The 20,018-nt window shown below is 33.2% G+C and overlaps 1 protein-coding gene across 1 annotated transcript in view; it reads left to right on the top strand.

Annotated features, from left to right (window-relative positions):
* The window catches only part of MS3_00004477 (uncharacterized protein), a gene marked incomplete at its 3' end in the record, with an annotated part of 41,100 nt that extends 22,461 nt beyond the window's left edge, over nucleotides 1-18,639 (top strand). The window contains exons 3-6 of the mRNA XM_012936602.2: nucleotides 2,427-2,574; nucleotides 10,958-11,186; nucleotides 13,992-14,329; nucleotides 17,583-18,639. Coding sequence (XP_012792056.2) covers nucleotides 2,427-2,574; nucleotides 10,958-11,186; nucleotides 13,992-14,329; nucleotides 17,583-18,639 — 1,772 coding nt within the window. The remainder of the gene's footprint in view (nucleotides 1-2,426; nucleotides 2,575-10,957; nucleotides 11,187-13,991; nucleotides 14,330-17,582) is intronic.
* Nucleotides 18,640-20,018: the final 1,379 nt, after the last annotated feature.

The following is a 20,018-nucleotide window of genomic DNA, read 5'->3' as shown; positions in this document are numbered from 1 at the left end:
CGCACGAGATCAAGTTGGTCACGATCAAATCCTTCCTAATGGTCATGAATGCTGTTGGAAGTATGAGAGCGGTTATCACTTGCCGGTTGCCCACACTGTGGAAGGGTTGTCTAGAGGAACCTGAATAGGGAATTGGATTAAAGGTGGTCTTGGGTAATTTTCGTGTTAGCTCCGTACTTGTTGAGATCTTACCGACGGGAACGGATATCCGTGGGATAAGGCGAGGTGTGTATTTTTAAGGTCGACCTTTTCTAAACCTACCCCTCCCTGTGGGAAAGCAGCATCGCTGTTATGCTGGTTGTCTGAAGGAAACACTCTAATGCTGTCACACCTCTGTACAGTGCGACTTCGCCCTTAGACCTTGTGTTTGCTGCTTTTAGTCTTGTTGCTCGTCAACCGACCTGTCTGGCATGGTAGAACCTTGAGGAACGACTGTTCCAGCCAATATAGGTCGATTGGTTCATCATGATAAGCAAGCCCGACTACCATGTTAAGGTAGCGACAACGGTCGGGAGATCCATCCTTTTTACACACTCCAATAACTCTCTTATCTCCACGACTAACCCTTCTCACGTTCCTTTATCATCTCGCGCTGCTAATGCGAACGATTCGAGTACACGGGACGTTATTCCTGGTCTCCCGAAACCACGCTCTGAACTGTATGTAGGAGTTTTTAACATTCGAACACTGCCAAATAAGACGATAGGTTTCCTTAGATAGGACTTTAGAATCTCGCGCCATCGATGTGTGTTGCGTTTTTGAAACGCGCATACAGGATCCGAGTAACGTCATTCATTTGACCTCACCATATCAAAATAAAGAACCATCTCGATTCACGCTTCGTGCATCCGAAAGCCCTGATTCTGCTTCCTGTGGCCTTGCTGGTGTAGGTATAGTACTGAGTCTTAGGGCAGAACTAGCTCACTTAGACTGGATTACAGTAGACAATCGTTTGTATACTGTGTGACTAAGCGGAACAGTATATATATATATATATATATATATATATATATATATATATATATATAAAGGTTATCAATTTGAACTTGGTAAGCACTTTTACAATTAGAAGAGATATGTAATAAAAAAACACCTACTAAACTAACTAATAGACACGAATTATTTGTTATTTACCAAACCATACTGAAAATGTAGACCGTTAATCAAACAAGCGAGTCAACAAACATAAAGTAATAAATGACACTAGTAAAACCTTCAAAGACAACTATTCATAAAACAAAATCGTCATTGTTAACTAGATTAAAGTAATTCAGTAGTTTACTTATACGTGAAACGAGAGCTAATGATGTTGTTCATATAGACAATAAAATCCTTACATTTAAAATAATCATTTCTGAGAAAACAAATAAATGAATTACCATGAGACTACATCTCCTTACGTCTCTCCACTGCCCTGTGGATTAGACCTCTGGGTCAAAGGTTCGGGTACTGGCCCCTAAGGAAATCACCTGTTTCGGTTGGGGCAGCCGGCCAGTATTCTAGCTCTCATACAAATCTAATGGTGCGTACGTATTTGGTGCTTATTTCTACCAATGCTTTTGTGTTCGTATAAATAAATGAAAAACTATAAATATGAAGTCACTAAGAAAAATATCACAATCTAAAATTGATTTCCAATTTTAATTATTTCGTTTCTTGAATAAATCATGTTTTAATCCCCTTGTTCGGGAAAGTAAAGGATAAAAGAACAATTTGTTGATTAGGTTTATTCTTTGCTTCTGTAATCCTAGTTTTATCATCTGATGTTCATTTGTTTTTTCGGATTAAGTTTAATTTAATTCATACAGCAGATATTTGAGTATAGGGCATACCCTAAGTGTGAAGTTTAATGATTCTACTCAGTTGTCCAGACTGAAGTGGGTGTGGCGGGTTTATGAACTTGTTAAAGACGCGTTATATTATTGTTCAATATCCCTTAAATTCTAAATTATTTTCCAAGTAATAGAAACGAACTTTCAAAATAATCATTTCTAAATAAAAACAAACCACTGTATTATTTCTAAAGTCGTCTATTACAGACTGATTTGCGATAGTCAACCACTGAGATCCAAGATGCACTAGATACCTGTCCTGTCTTAGAATGAAATTCCTCATAAATCCGAACCCACGATCATGCAAGCAGTCGAAATTAAAATAGGAACCATTGGAATCTTACTCGTTTATCTGAAGGTTAACCTCTCATTGTGAGGTCTGTAGGTCCTAGGTTCGACCCCAAATGGGGTTGTAGATGTACATTCTTGAAAAGTTTCATAATAAAACAAAACACCTTTCTAGTACTTTATAGTCTTCAATGGTTGTCTAAACAAAATCAGTCCATAATATGGAAAATTTAAATTCCACAATCTTGTCAACATCCATTAGTAACAATCATATTATTATTGTTGTTTTTTTCTGTGAAATTCCAGTTTATTGGTATCAACTTGCTAAAAGTCAAGAATTTCTTAAATGCCTAATAGAAATAATACCCACTGGTTATGGTGATCCATATTTTCAAGAAATTGCTATGATAGTATTGACAAACATATGTATACTTGCTGGATATAAAACTAAATAGTGAGTAATATTTTGTTTTTTTTTGTCGATTTCCCGAAAAAAACCATTTTATCATATGATAATAATAATGATAATATCAGATGGGTTTTGTGGATACTATAGTAATTTCAATGGTTACGATCATGAGTCACTTGAAATTACTATAATATCCACAAAACCCATCTGATATTAATCATCATATGCTCACTAGTGACTGGCTTCACGAGGCATATCCTGGAGTTCTAGTGAGAAGTAGTGAACAGTGGAGTTCAACCAGGTCTGTTGTGAGATAGTTACTCACTGAAGACAATGATGGATGTGTCGCTCAATTTCGTGGATTAGTTGCAGTTAGACATTAACACTGTTGGATGCCGACTAGCTCAGTGGTCTAGTGGTTAAGTGCTCGCGTGCGAAACCAGTAGGTCCTGGGTTCTAATCTCGAAGGGGGCGAGGTCGTGGATGCACACTGCTGAGGAGTCCCACAATAGGACGAAACGGCCGTCCAATGCTTCCAGGTTTTCTATGGTGGTCTAGCTTCAACTGACTCATGATCTTAACCATTGAAAATAATGATAATGTAAGAGTTCGTTCCAAAATGTTTATAATATTCATAAGTAATCGGTTTGTGATCTTAATCGAAATCAATAATCTCCACAAGGCCAAACTGAAATGTAGGTAATGAATTGAGTAACTGACTAATCAACGTAAAATGTCAAGTTATAAAAAAATGATATGTTTTTAAAACAATGAAAAGAATCTTCTTTACGACAGTATCATCTTCTTGAGCTATACAATCATATTTATAGGTACTTTGTATGACATGTAATAGTCTGTAAGAAAATAGAATTGTGACATCATTAAATAAAATTATCGAAGCTAGTCGGGAAGCAAACGATTTTCTAAAATTGTTTGTCGAATTTTATCCAACCCACCATCAATTGTATAATTTGTGAATATTCGTTTGGATTTCAAGAATAGAGAGTGGATTGAATTCCTCTTCTTATTTAGAGGCAGATAACTCTGGAAATTTGTATAATGTACACATCATGTTGGCTTTCTATATTTCTATAGTTTTAGAAATTAATCTAATCTTCATCTTGGTAAAATATGAAAATGAAAATCAGAAAACTCAAAATTATGAATTGTTCACTTTGCAAAAAGTAGCATACACACTTTTCAACTCTAACTTAGGTAGTATCAATTCGTTCATGTTCTATTAACATACTTTGATTACTTGAATTTATTTGTGTAGAATGCAGTTTGAACTCGTGAAAATGTAATTACTAAATCAATGACTCCACAATTCAATGAGATCGGTTACATTTAAAAGTCAGTATTCATCTCTTAGCACTAGTTATGAGAAAATAAATATATTGTCGGTGGTTTTGCATATTTTAAACTGGACGGCTCACAGTGTTGTTCTGTATAAAACCTTCAACGTTTCCTTCAGTTGTAAGCGAGTTTCTTTTTGAAATTATCCTACAAATACCAAATCACTCCGTTCTGATGTTCCTGTCTATGGTTGTCTGTCCCCGCATATTTCGTTAATTTAATTTGCTCTTTTATTCTTGTTGACTTTCTGGTTTGGGTTGATGAACTGGATATATCTGTTGATTGCCGACTGGTCTGAATGGGATGATTCTAGAAATTATCCGTCCATAAAGTCATTAACTGATGAACTGGGTTGTATCGCTACGTGCAGACCACGTAGTTAGCATCCTTTAATCAGTCAGTCAACCACAACAGAGGACCAGGCACATACATGCATTGGTCCAAGTTGCCACATATCATTAGCACAGCAAGATGAACACCGAATTCATTGAAGTAGCTAGTTCAGTGATGGTAATATATAAAAGAAAGATTGCATATAGGGACACGGTACAGGAAGGAAGAATTAGTTCATAGAAAGAAAGATTTGAAGTCATTTTAATCTCTTAGTTTGAGAGAAGACAGAGAGTGTATACACCGACGCCATTGTGATGGATTCTGAGCCATGTCACACAGTGTCTCCAACCATTGGTTACGATAGTCACGCGGACCCCAACCAAGTAGTCTGCATCTACCAACATGTCTCAGACCAGAAGATAGTGACTTTATGGACTGACGTCACATCTTAGTTTGACCACCCTAACTTTCTTCCAACCATCCCCAACACCGGTTAGCATTGCGCGTCATGTTAATCGGTGTTGAGGTATACGCAGCACGTTGCCTAACCATCTTAGTCTGTGAAGATTCACAACCTGATCAACTGATTAACCATCATTCCCTAATACCTTGCGTCTAACCCCACTATTGCTTATGATGTTCTCGATGTGTAGTTGGTTACGTTAAGCAAAATGGTTTGAAATCGGTCACATTGATGTACATTCATTCATTCATTGTTTAACTCTATGCATTTCTTGAGTTCTATTATTTTTTTCATTCATACTCTTTCATTATATCTTTTCAAACCATATTCTCAATGATTAACCTTTTTTTTATTTTCATTAGTCTAGTGATTCTTTTACTCTTCATAATTTTAAATTGATTTAATAAGCTATATACTACTTATTTGTACTACTTTTTTTCAAACTAATATTATTCAACTTATAACCAAATAAATCGGTGGGTTTTTTTGTTTATTATTCTCTATTGTTGACACTCATCATAAAATGAATATTAATACCAGGTTAGTAACAAACTGTAGAGAAAAAAATATTATATCATTAAATAATTGTTATTTTTAACTGTTGACCTAAAAATAGGCATGTTAAAGCTATGCACATATGTTTCAGTCTCAATATGTTTATACATTCCATACATAACCAATAAAGATATAACAAACAGTGAATATATATATATATATATATCTTGACATTATGTTTATCCTATATGTAATTCTTCTGTGTATCTATGGAATGTTTTCACGTCCTGCTTATTTTTTTTTTACCCCCTATCCCAATACAAATAGAGTTTGTCTCTTATATACAAATGTAATTTTCATGTTTTTTTTCTTCTTCCAGTATATTTTATTTCTCTTTCTCTAAAAATCTAAGATATTAATTCATATTTTCATTATCATTAATCATTGTTCATTCGTTTCATTAAAATATTGAATCATTTTAAACATTCCAAACTATAAATGTAAATGTTTGCTTTTCTCTTTTTTTCTTTTCTTTTCTCTTCTGCTTTTTTTGTTTCGAACACGATAAAAAACTACATTTTATGCTTGAAATAAGCTGTTATCATGTAAATGAAAAAGAATTTTTTCGTTGTTGTTATTATTATTCTTGTTGTTGTTGTTTTAATCACTAAGTGTATGTGATAATTTCATGTCTGTGTTAAAGGTTCGCCAAATTTAAATTTTAAAAAAAATAATAATTCTATTACATATTTATAATATTTATTATCACATGTATCTAACATAGTAATTGTTAATGCTAAGTGGTGATCAGGTGCAAAGTTGATTTCTTCTTCTTATTGAATATTTATTCGATAAACCTTGTATTTGAAAGAATTACACTTAGTAAATGATACTGATTGATTACTAGACAAAAGTAAATAATAAGCCTCATCAAAATAAGCACATCTATATATGTTGTTTTTATATGTTCCTATGTCGACTTATTCCAACTTGTATTGTTTATTTATTTATTTATTTTAACACAAAGATGTTGGTACAAGGAGGCATCAAATACATATGCGCCAAACAAATCTCATTCGATATGTGTGAGAGCTGTGATACTGCCCGGGTGCCCAAACCGAAGCAGGTGGTTTTCTTAGGGGGTCACTCCCCGAGCCTTCGACCTGAAGGTCTGATCCACAAGGCAGTGGAGCATCGTAAGGAGATGCAGTCCCATGGAAGCCGGTTCATACGCTATTTGTTCCTTCAGGATACTGGAGCTCATGTGCACCATTGATTTGGTTTGGGATCCGGTTAAAGCGCCGGACATTCGCTTTCGCTTTTCGTCCTCTCAATTTCGTAAACAACACCCCTGCCACGAGAAGGCAGTGAGTAGGACTTCCCTGGCAGATGCTATATACGCGTGGTCATGTGAGATTATTTCGAGAGGGAGAGCGGACTCTCCCCACTCTCGGCCGTACCAGGGCATTTGGCGGCATGACTACATATAGATTTTATAATTGTTTATGGATATCATATTTATATAAGTTATTTTAATAATAAGAAATTAGGTGAGTTTACTAAAATCAGATCTACTGTACGATTTAGTATCAATTATTTTAAATAACAGTTTGTCATTAATATAACGTAATAAATGAATTCGATAATGATGTATGAATCTCACTTCAGATTGGTCAATTCGCAAGAGAAAATGGTTTTTTTGAGAGACTTGGAAAAGGAAATTTGATAAGAAGTGGTCTTGATGACTTGGAAGATTGGTCTTATTACTCAAAGGACATTTGCTTAAGGCTGATCAAATATGGCATTTCTTCGAGCAATTTTAGATTAGCAGGCCTTGTAATTTCATGTTTTTACCGTGTTACAAGTTGAGTTATGCTATTTTTAAACATTGCCTTTTATTCAACCAATTTGTCTGTTGTTGAAACGCAGAATTACTGTAGATATTGGGTACCTTCATGTCCCTTTTTCTTTTTTCCAAACTTATTTCACTGGGTTATACTCCTTGAATAACATCTTCAAACCTTAATCTTCCCGATTACTGCTTATACTCTTACTACCTTTACCAATACGGGATTTGAATCGTCAACTGCATCTCTGTGCTAATATGGTATAACAAGTCGAACTGATGTACGTACGTACGAAGTTCTACGTTGTTACTGACTGATTGACTGTTGCTTACCTTACCGTCGAAACACTTATACAGTTGGCAGTACGACAACTTTGCAATTAGGGTTTACTAATTTTAGTCCTACAACTCTCCAACCTACCTAGTTGGTGTGGTAGAACCTAAAAGAATATATGTCCCAGCAAATATAGCTCAACTGAATCATGAACATATGAAAGACCGACCAACATGTTGATGTAGCAGCTACAGTCAAGAGGAAGAATAAACAACGTGTGGTTTTTATTTCCCTTTCTGTTTTTCTAAGCTAATGAAATACAACAAAATCATTATTACACAACCATTTGCGTTTTAATAAACTTTAACAAAAAAATAGTGGAAAAAGTTCTGTTCATGAAGTATACGCTAAATGGGGGCGAAACGGCCGTCCAGTGCTTCCAGGTTTTCCATAAAGGTCTAACTTCAATTGACCAATAATCTGAACTATTGAAATTAAAATATATTTTCTGTGTGGAAATGCGAATCTTTATAATAATGAACAATCTGAATGTTCAAAAGCATTGAATTTCCATTATCGGTGTCTTTATTTCTAATGGTTTTCTATCGGATGTAATCGTAGTTCATCTTTTCTAATCTAAAAACGCAGTGTAATAACAATTTTCGGTACTTCTCACCTGTACATATTCATGATTCAACCATGAATCAAGTCTCACATCTTCAAATCTCATGATTAGTGTAATTATTTTATATATTCAACAATTCACATTTCTAAACTTAGTCAATCAGTGATACAGTAATGCTGCACGAAACCCGGGTCCAGGGTTTCCTGTTGACTACCTCCAACCACCGTCTAATCTCAATACATAGTGCCCGCAGTGTCGAGTCACCTAGACTGGTGGCCACATTGCAACATGATCGATAGCATTCGATCTGCACTAATAGGGACTAGACAAGCATGAGATTGATCACCACCCAGTGATCAATCAATTGTGAATATATATATACTGTTTGGTCCATCAATGTCGTAAATATACTGTTGCCTTTTTCAAAAGTAGTACATTGATCTTAGGCTCCGTACACCATACTTTTAAGAATGATAGATGTTCGCTCAATGTCGTAAATTGATTAAATTTAGATAATATATACATCACTGAATGCTTGTTCTATGATCTGGAAGTTAAGCGTTCTCGCGCAAAATTGATTGTTTCTGTATTAGATTCTCAAATGTATGGTTATGGATGCAAATTACTGACGAGTCTCATATTCTGATTAAATAGTCTTTTTTCATACTTCCTCCATGCTAATATTAATCTGAATTCAAATAATGAATTAATTCTATATTCTCCACAAATTCTTCTATATTAAACTTTTTACTTATGAATTTAGATTTTTGAGATTCATAGAGATAAGTTGACGATAAGATTATATAATAAATATAGTTTATGGGTTCATTTTAATGGACTTTTTCTATAAAATAAATATAGATATAACTAATGTGTAACTAAGTGGTAATACATAGATTTCATCTAAGTTATTTGTATCTATATAAGCAAACTCAATATATATATACCTATTTCATTAATGAGGATAAATAGATAGATGATTTATGAATGGGACTGATGTATAAAAAACACCATCAATTGTTATATTGTGTCATTCTCTTCTTTTTCTTTTCTTTTTTTCTCACTTAATTTTTCCCATTATATAACTTGAAAACATGTAATCACTCTCATTATTTATTGGTTATGATATATTAATACTAAATGTTTATGAGATTATTGTTTATGAAAATACATTGAATAAGGTAAAGCCTCTGTTGTAATTCATTATGTATACCCTCTACTGATTAAGATAATTGAGTAGTAATATTCAAAGAAAGTAAAATAATTAACAGAACTTATTCAATCTATATTAGTGGTAAACAATAAACAAGATAATGATTTTGTTTTGTTTTAAAGAAAAAACCTATTTACTAGTCATTAATAGTTCAGACTTGATTATCAGATTAACTTTTCACTAAATATATATATTTTTGTAAGAATTATAATATGAGGCTTTCGACATTTGAATAAAATAGTTCTTTAGTCTTGTAGGTTTTCAGTAATACATCAACTGATATCTAACGAAAAATAAAGGGAATTCAGCAATGTAATTGTATGGTAAATATCTGTTTATAGAAGAATAGAAAAGATTGCATCATAAAGCGATTCAAGACACCAACTATCCAATGAGGTTATGTCATAATCAAGGTATTAGAGAAGAATAGAAGGATGAAAATAATGAAGGATAATTGTGTTGCGAAACGTTAGATCCTCAGAACTCACTCGGAAAAAGACCTAATTTTGTAAATTTATTTTTAAAATTTGAATTTCTTTGTTTTAGCGCTAAAAGCGCTCTTTTCACCTTCATATCGTATTACCCACTTGGGAGAATCTTAAATGCCATTGGTCCGTTGTGTCTTTTAGTATGCTATTTTGTAACTCTCCTGAAGGACTGTTTTGTGCTGTATATATACGTTTTGATTTGCGTCTGTTGTTATCGCTCGTGCTTCTGGTTGTTTGCGGAATATACTTCCCCATTTCAAGCTTGGACTTCTTCCTCTAGTTAGCGGGGCTGGGACGCATCGAATAGCTAGTTTATTGGTCTTTTGTCACTGGGTCTTTGTTCCGTTCGTAGACTAGGTGAACTCGTAACTGCTTCAAACCTTGCGCATTGTCCGCTTGACAGAAATGAAAAAACAACGAAAAACATAAAAGTCATAATAATAATCATGAAGTATTGTTAAAGGATGATAATGACTGACCACGGTTTAAATTTACAAAACACGGATTAGGAAACAAGACATACTACAAAAGGGAATTAGGGCTAAAGAAGGATAAATGATTGGATGTACCGTTTTTGAATACAAAATAAACGAGCTCGTTGAAAAGAAAATTTTCTTCGTTGAAAATTATTTTCATTTTGTATTCAATAACATAATAGGTTATTTTAATTATCTGATATTCATCTGTGATGACCATGAACTTCCATTTGAACAGATCTTCATGTAGATTTCAACGAAATGAAAAATGATAAATTCATCATGATCATTGAAATCGAGAGAAAAGCATTTTAGAATTATGATGTATGGAGCTTAAGATTAGTGGATTCAAGAAAATGGAAGTGTGCTTAAGTTATTCGTCAACTAAATATCATATATATGTATATATACCGTTTGAATTGAAGTGAATGGGTCACCATTCTTAACCTTAATCAATTGACCATATGGCATGATGATCAATGTTCTGTCATGCAGTAAAATGTGAAACACCCTCGAAGCTCATTAAATTATATATATATACTTTACTACTCATAAGGTTTTAAGAGTAGTTTAGCTGGTTTTCGTTAATTTTATATATCTGTTTATATGATCATGTTTATTTAGAGTTAATTAATTTTGCATTTTAACATTGAATAGTCATTTGTACTTATTGTATCTAAGATCAATTTGATTTCTCAACAGTACTTATATGACATATGCAATATTCACTGGATAATATTTATCATTTACTAAGTAACACTGTTTCGATATGATATATTGTTTACTAAGTGAAATAGTGTGTATTCAGAATCATAATAATTGTTATATCCTTATTTTACTTTAATTTACTTAAATCTAGTTCAAGATTCGATGACTGTCAATCTGCTTTACAAAATTTGATTCATATTACTGCTGGACCACTTGTCATCTTTTCAAGTTCATCTAATCTAGGCCAAATTACAATTTGGTCAACTCAAGCTTTAACTGGACTATTGAAAGCAACATTTATTTATTATCCAAATTTATGCGTGAATTATGAACAAAATGTTTGGATGGAAAGATTGTTGTTGTTTTCTCATGTTATTCATGTAAGTATTTTATATAGTAGTATGGTATAGTATAGTATATATATAAGGGTATATTATTTAAAGAGACGTGATTCATATTTTGTTTTGATTGGACGTTTACCATAAGGGTGTTGAAAATGTTAATCATATAATTTTTTTTCATTTTCCAATCCAAATGTAATTGTACTGTGTTTCTCCGTGAATTTCGTAATCAGATTGTGGGTACCGGTAAAAGTGGGCGATTAATCCGATCTCCACCACCCGGGTTACTGCTCACGTTAGTTCATGAGTCATTCGTCCTACTGTCCAGGAGGCACGACGCGGACATGTAACACACGGAGTTGCTCTTCAAAGAACAAACTCCAACGGATTGCAAAAACAGCTTTTCTAGCCCCGGTAGTTGTGTTGTGCTTCGATGTTGCCCGTTTCTCACCAGAAGGACTTACTAAGCTTCACCAACTTGTTTGGCTGTAAGGGGCAGTCATATAATATAAACAAAACACCTAACCAAAACTTACTATTTTAGATTACAGTATTGTCGTCAGAGTACATGCCTTAATAATTATCCGTTTTATGACCAAATGGTTTCGTTTAAGTAGTCGTGTAAGATGAACATAAGTACACTAAGAAAGTGGCATAACTATTGACTCATTAGCGTTTTGGATCGATTTTGTGTTCACAAATATTTATCCCACTTATCAACGGTGATTGGTAACATCTGGTTTTAGACTATAATCATGAAAACTTGAAAGTAGACTGGGTGCAGATTATCAGGTTCTTTACGGTTCTATTGCTTTTTTCTAATCACTGCTCATAACCTGCAAACAATGAATAAAACGATCATTTTCATCATTTTTTTATCAGTTAATAAACTATTACAAACTAAGTAATTCTAGATAACTGGTTAGTTTTAGGTTCAATCAGCAATACATATTCAAGGTTTTAGATAGGACAAATTCCAGTACTTAGATAATCTTACTTATTTAAACCTGTTACTCCTCGTGGAGCGTAGATTGTCGACCAGGATTCTTCATCGAATTCTGTCTTAGGTAATCCTTTATGGTTGTTTCCAGTCGCTATTCATTCTTTTGATGTCTGCTTTTAATTCCCTACCATGTGTTCTTTGGTCTTTGTATTTTTTCTTTTCCCTTCAGGATTTCATGTTAGGGCTTGCTTCGTGATACAGTTTGATGATTTCCATAATGTATGTCCTATCCACCTCCAGCGCCGTCCCCTAATTTCCTCTTCAACTCTGCCTTTAGCTCTCCTAGGATTACTGCCGGTCCCTTGTATTGTTAAATGAGGAAGGTTGGATATGGGGTCAGCAACCCCATTCCGTGGAAAACGACCCTGCTAAAAAAACACTAATCGGGGTAAGCAATTTTGATAATCTTACCCAACGTGATTCCAGAAAGATGGGAAAAAAACTAAGTAGAAACTAATGAAATGCATAGGAAACCAGAGTCATAACAATAAATAAAGAATTTACATACTGTTTATATACACACATATCTGGCTTTATATCGCCCATAGCTAATGCTTATGCAATACAGATTGGATCTATCCGTATATCTTTCAGCAGAATGTGAGTTTGTCCTCTCAAAGAAGCTGTTGGTTATATATTAGGCACTTTCCAGCTCTTTCTTTTCAATGATGATAAATATTTCGTTTACACTAGAGATACACATTTTCGTCTTTCAGTGGCCTTATACCTGTCAATGGTGATTGATGATTTTTTTTGCAGCTTCTTTCGTCTTTATTATTGAATTGAAAATATGCTGTTAAGTGAAAATCTATAAGTGGCGAGACTATAATTTATGGACGAACCAACCAGATATAAGATAACGAGTAATGAATTTTGGCGCGAAATTCATTCATACATTTGACTAAATAGAGCTTTGGCATTATAGCTGACATCAGTTCGTGATGAAAATCCTATATCTAATTTTTAATCTTGACCATCAACCGTAAATCAAAATTCTAGCTGGTTTATAATTCTCATTTAGTCTTAATCAGTAGATGTCCATTCTTAAGATCACTTCAGCTTCGCTCAAAGGTCGTCCATAAATTATAGTCTCACCCTATAAGTTCTAGTGAATTTTGACATTGTAGCTTTGTATGTTTTAAATTACTTTGATTCTTTTGACTAAATGATAGTGTTGTAATATGTGAAAGTCCTGGAATCAAAATACAAAATTTGTTTCAAATACGATACTATTACTAATAACAATATAAGCAATGAATTGAGAAACCTCAATTCGTGAAGTACCTACTATGGACACTGTGATGCAATTTATAACCAGAAATGAAATACTTCTAACAATAGTTACATATACGATTTCTCTACAGAAAAACACAATAAACTAAGTGATAGTTAGTTGCCGTGTCAATAACACAATGGCAATAAACAATCGAAATGAGTATTATGCATACAAATCATCAAAATTAGTACAAACAAAGTTACTGTTTAATATGAAGACAAATACAGTTAACATAAAAATAAATTGGCTGTTATAGGTTGATGTAAATATTTAGATATACAACGGAACAACAAAGAGATATTGTAAGAATGTTTTCTCCAAAATGGTCGATAATAAATTACTTACTGAATATTAGTAAGTAGTATTATGACGTGCACTAAAAACAGAGTGGGAGAGAAATAACAAATCGTGTTAGCGCATTTGACAGTACTATTGGGTAGCATTAGGTATATGGTGTTCTTCCCTGACTTTATTTCATTGAAAGCAAATAAAGCGGTAACATCAAAAACTACTAATAATTCGTTATTCTTGATATCAATATCTTTCATCCTATATTTTATATCAGGTTCTTCATAGATTACTACCTAAAGTCTTCCTAGTTGAATCATCTAATTTCGGCACATATGAATTATTGAAACAGTTAAGCAAACACATTAATGATGCTGAAGACTCTCTCAATTTGGATATTTTATCATCACATTTGAATCTTCTAACAATAATTCTAATGAGATTGCCATCAGTACAAGTGCTGTTATCCTCAACAACAACAACATCATCATCGGATGATAAAATTAGAATACAAGAAGTGGATAAATTTCTTGCCATAATACAATATGGATTCATGAATTTATGTTTGGCTGTCGGGAAAGTTTGGTTGTGTCCTGCATGCACAAATAATTTAATGTAAGTTTTAATGAGCAAGAGGTTAATTTTATTGACTAATTCAATACTACCTCATAAAAAATTATTTACAAGTCAGCAAAAATGGGAGATAATTATCCACTTAAATTGAAAACAAACACAAAGGTCACAGTGTTTATTGAATAATGATAATTAAAAATATCAGAAGGCAATGATAACTAATTACAGTTTTAAAAATTATAAAATAATAAGAATAAGAAGAAGAACTTAACATGCTGAGGAAGGGAATCAGGTGAAAGGAAGGATGAGAGATTGGATGTATCGCTTTTGTATGCAGAGTTCTGCCTTGAATTGATGAATCGCAAACGTGTTAGTAGTAGATAGATTTTTCATTCGACCTTCATTTGTTCCAATTCTTTTGACCGTAAAGATTATTTTAAAGGACAAGTATGGAGTAACGTTCCCCGAGTTGATAATGTGCTACTGTATTGAAATAGTGATAACCTCTCATTCCGTCCTTTAGAAATGTTTTGAGATGCATCTTTAAAGTATTCGCTTTGTGCGGTCAATGTAACCTCTACTACAAGGGCAAATTAATTTAAAGATGTGGACAATTATCTCTCATATTTCTGACCTGTAAATTATTTTCATTAATCTATTCTTCTTTCAACCACCGGATCAATGCTACTTAATTTTTGTTTGATTTTATCATTTTGATTATTTTTCTGGACTGTTTCTGTTATTTGAGTATTTCATTTACTGTGAGCATTATTATTTCTTCATGTTATCATAATGCTTTTGAACACCCGCCTTGATTCATATCTATTAGCTAATAAATAATTAGAAAGGTTAATATTTGATTATGTGTTTCCGTCAATATTTTGATGAATATATATATACTAGAGGAAGCTAATAATGCTCCAAAGCCTGTTTGCTGAACTCCTATTTTACCGGCTATCGTATAAAAGTCATTGAATATTGACTGTTTTTTACTTTATTGAACTTCTTTAAAGAGTGCCTTAAGTAGATTTATTCTTATCTATCAAATACTTACAGATTTCAGTTTACTTTCAGTATATGTATTAGGGAGACCCAGGATATTCTTTTAAAAACGCTCGGAGGGGGCCCTGAAAACACTGAGAAACATTTTATACAATAAGCATTGAACTGAATTTTTTGTTGGGAAACGTCTAGAAAGTGAAAAATCACCTGTCACATTTCTGACTGGATGATTACTTGTCCTGCTACTATATTTAGTAGGGTTCCGGAACCTTCTAGAGGTCCAAGGCCATCGGAAATGTCATAGATACCCTCAATTCGCTGTGCATAAACTAAGCTTGGAGTAAGGCATTCTTTGTCATATTTTGCGCCTTTTCTCTCGTATTCAAATTGTCGTGTAGAGTTAACTTGGGATTTATTAGAAGAGCTTAGGAAATCGATTTGACCGTTCAGTCAGAAGGTTTATCATATATATATATATATTGTTTAAAGTTTTGTTTATTAGTAACTTATAGCTTACGTTTCATAGATATTCGTGATGTATATTACGTAATTTCAAAATCTCAATATTCCTCTGGTGTATAGTAATAAGCCCGTACCCACTAGTGGCTACTTTCGAGAGGTAATTCCTGGAGTTCTAGTACGAAGCTTGAGTAGTAGTTTTCAATCATCCCAAGTGAGTAAGCTACCCACTGGTGATAATGAGTAATGGTCGCGCGATCGTGTGAATTGATTGATGTTAGAAATGCGGATCATTGAAAGTCAGCTTACTGGTCTATAGGCTAAGAACTCATAGCGAGGCCTGTAGAGACCCCCCTTGGAAATCTTACACTAAAATGAAACAATCGTTGTTTAGATGTGGTCAGTTCCTGGTATTATATTGAGAAAAATAGAAGAGCAATATCTAAATTAAATATGTTACTGAAATCATGCTCCTGATATATGTCAAATTTGTTAGAGAGAATCAGCTCATCATATCATTTAAATTATACTTCAATGTTCTTCAGATTATTGATTGTAGAATATATAGGAAAAGAATGAGTATATGACTGATAGATTATTATGAGTATATGATCCATAAAGAGATAAATGTAAGAAGAAAACAAAAACATCGATAAACTATTAAAGAGAAGTACGTATTTATATTTCAACCTGCTTCTATTCATTAGTATGGATAAATGACTAGATGGAGTTATCACTCAGATCAATGTTTATTCAATAAATTATGTAAAACTATTCACTTATTTTAAGTAATCAAATTGAATGGAAATACACCACTCAGTGATGTATTTGTAAGCTATGTAATTGTTTTGGAATGTAATATTACATATACAGTTGAATGTTGTAACGAGAATCTAATGGACATCAATATTATTGAAGCCTTTTTAATTAAGTAGCTTAAACGTTTGAGTTTTTGTCTTTTATTCATTGAATATTGGTTTTGGATGTTGCTTCGCCCAATTCGACTTCAGTAATCAACTTACAAAACATATAGGGACATAGTACAGGAAGAAAGAATTAGTTCGTAGAAAGAAAGATATGAAGCGATTTTAATCTCTTATTTTAAAGGAAGAGAAATAGTATATAGACCTACGCCATTGTGATGGATTCTCAGCGATGTCACACAGAGTCTCCAACCATTGATTACAATAGTCACGCGGACCCCAACCAAGTAGTCTGCATCTACCATCATTGCTTAGACTAGAAGTTAGTGACTTTGTGGACTGATGCCACGTTTTGGTTTGGCCACCCCTAACTTTCTTCCAACTATCCTCTACACTAGTGAGCATTGCGCGTCATAGTAATCGGTGTTGAGGTATACGTAACATGTGGCTCAACCATCTTAGTCTGTGAAGATTCACAACCTGATCAACTGATTAACCATCATTCCCTAATACTATGCGTCTAACCTCACTATTACTTACCGGGTGATCCCAGCAGATGTGAGGAATATTTCTAAGACATCTGTCTTTAAATACTAGTAGCTTACGAGTATCGTCTACTCTTAATGGCCATGTTTCGCAGCCGTAAAGTAGAAAAGAACGAACTGCCACTCAGTATACTCGTTCTTTAATTGATACACGGATATTCCATCTTCGTCATAAATGCTAATGTAAGTTGGCAAAATTCAAACAAGCTTTTTCAATCCATACAGAGATTTCCATAGACATTAACCCGATTAAAGCTGATCAAACATTTATCAACTTAATATATAATCTAATCAGTTTGTGTTATTGATTCCATCTAAAATAACAAAATCAGTTTTTGTTTCTTCCTTTCTTTCTTTCTGTTGTAGAGATCAAAGTGTTTTCGATTTTCTTAATCAAGATCAACAAATTACTGATGATCCGTTTTTAAAAACAAAAAACTGTACACCCAATTCTTCTTATGATCTATTATTATTTCTTTATGATTTATTAAAATTATTATATAATTTAATTAAAATTTCTTATTTAAAAATTTATTTTCATAAAATTCATTTCAATCTTATTCAATGTTTATTATATTTAGGCAAATGTTTATATTATTATTGTTGTTGTTCGAATTTAGATTATCCATCATTGATATCACAATGTATATTCTATATCATACGTATTATTGGTTGTATATGTTATGATCATGATCATGATCGTGATGAGATTCAGATCAGATCATCTTTCATTAATTCTGTTATATTATGTAATCAATTATTCAATAATTTTTTATTACTTATTCATTGGTATTATCAATCTAGATGTTCATGGTCTATATGTGGTATTGAATTATGTTGGTGTTTAACTAATTTTATACAATATTTCAATATATCATTATTTCAACAACAATCTAATCATCAAATGTTAGATCATTTTATTGATTGTTTTCTATTTAAAGTATTCACTTTAGAATTAGGTACTAAGGAAGTAATGCGTTTATTATATATTAGTATGAATATTATGAATAATAATAATAATAGTAGTAGTAGTGATATATGTGATCCTGATAGAGATCATTTCTATTGGATCAAGATCTTAAACTCATTAAATGATCATTTGAAGTCTCAATTGATTTATTGGAAATATTTAAAACAAAATTTACCAATGTGTTATATTGAAACATTTATAGGTTTGTTTAAATTCTTATCACTTATAAACATGAATAATAATAAAGTATTGCAAGAATATATTGTAAATAATTGTCCTATATTATATAAACTATCTATTATATGTAATGAAACATTGACAAGAATGTCATCATCATTACCTTCAATATCATTGGAATTATTGACAATGGAAGAAATTAGAGAAATTTTATATTCTATGAATTCTAGCACAGATATTATATCATATATCATGTCAGTTCTTGAATATATATGAGATTGTTTGTGTTTTGTTTACTTGTACAATAGTTAATTTTGTGTGTAAATATAAATGTATACAACTATGTAAAGAATGTTTATTTATTTGAACACATAAATATTGGTACAAAGGGGGCAGGGTACCAGATATATTATGCGCCACATAATAATAATGAGAATGGGAAGAGATAAAGAATGTAAGGTGCGTCTTTAAAAAAAGGATAATAACGACCAGAAATTAGTTTATGGTAGTGAAATAATAATAATAGGGGAAACAGAAAGATACAATCAGAAAGAATTCTTCCAGTTAAAGTTACGGTTACTTTTTATGAAGAAAGTAAAAGATTACAGCAGGATCGCCACTTTCTTCTATTCTGAGACATATCTGATAACGTCTCTAGCCACTGTGTTGCACCATCTATAGGATCCCAACCAGGGAGTCGTGAAGGACAAACAGAAGCTAGTCCTGTGCAGCTTTCTTTCATACCACAACACCGTGTCATACACTGACCACCTTTTTCCAACCAGTTCCAGTGTCGGCAAATAATGGGCGACGAATTCTCTGGGACGACATTCGTAGAACATGTCCAAGTCGCCGAAGTCGATGTTTCAAGATAGTGATACCAACTGAATTATCGTCTCTGCACACGATGCCGAACCTCTGCATTACTGATATGGTGTTGCTACTGGATGTCAGCAATCCTTTGGAGACTACGGTGATCAAGCACAGAGAGTCGTATAACGTCCTCAACTCGGAGAGGCCAGGTTTCACAAGCATAGAGCAAAACTGCTCTCACCGACGCGTTGTAGATCCGACATTTTGCGGCCAGACTGACATCACGAAGGCGCCAAAGATGGCTCAGATTAGCATAAGCCTCTCTGGCTTTCACTATACGTGAATCGATCTCATCACTCACGCCACCACCAGCACTTATGCAGCTACCTAGATACACGAACTTCTCGACTACTTATATCTGCTCAATACTATTTCACGAAATAATATGCCCAATTCAATGTAGAGAATAAACGTTGAATAAATAAAAAGAATGTAATGATACTAATTAGTCATAAATGATACATCTGTTTTTTTAAAATGACAATATCGTTTATCTTTCGGTTGGCTGACCGAATGTATGATATCAGATAATATATTTTTTGCATACAAACAAAACATTTATTCATTCGTATTGACTCTTCCCATTGATGTATAGGACTGCAATAGAGCAGTCACTTTTGGCATATTTGTGGATTGCCTCAATGTTGTCAGTGAGGTACAAGCATTATAATGAGATGAATGGTAGCTATCAGTGGACTCAAGGACACACATTTCGTTCTACTTAGAACTCTTCAGATGAATATACCTGCATCGTAGAGTTGATGTTTTCTTCTAGATTCACA

This window comes from Schistosoma haematobium, chromosome ZW (genome assembly GCF_000699445.3).
Source record: "Schistosoma haematobium chromosome ZW, whole genome shotgun sequence".
Taxonomy (NCBI): Eukaryota; Metazoa; Platyhelminthes; class Trematoda; order Strigeidida; family Schistosomatidae; genus Schistosoma; species Schistosoma haematobium.
This window is presented reverse-complemented; position numbering and strand designations above follow the sequence as displayed.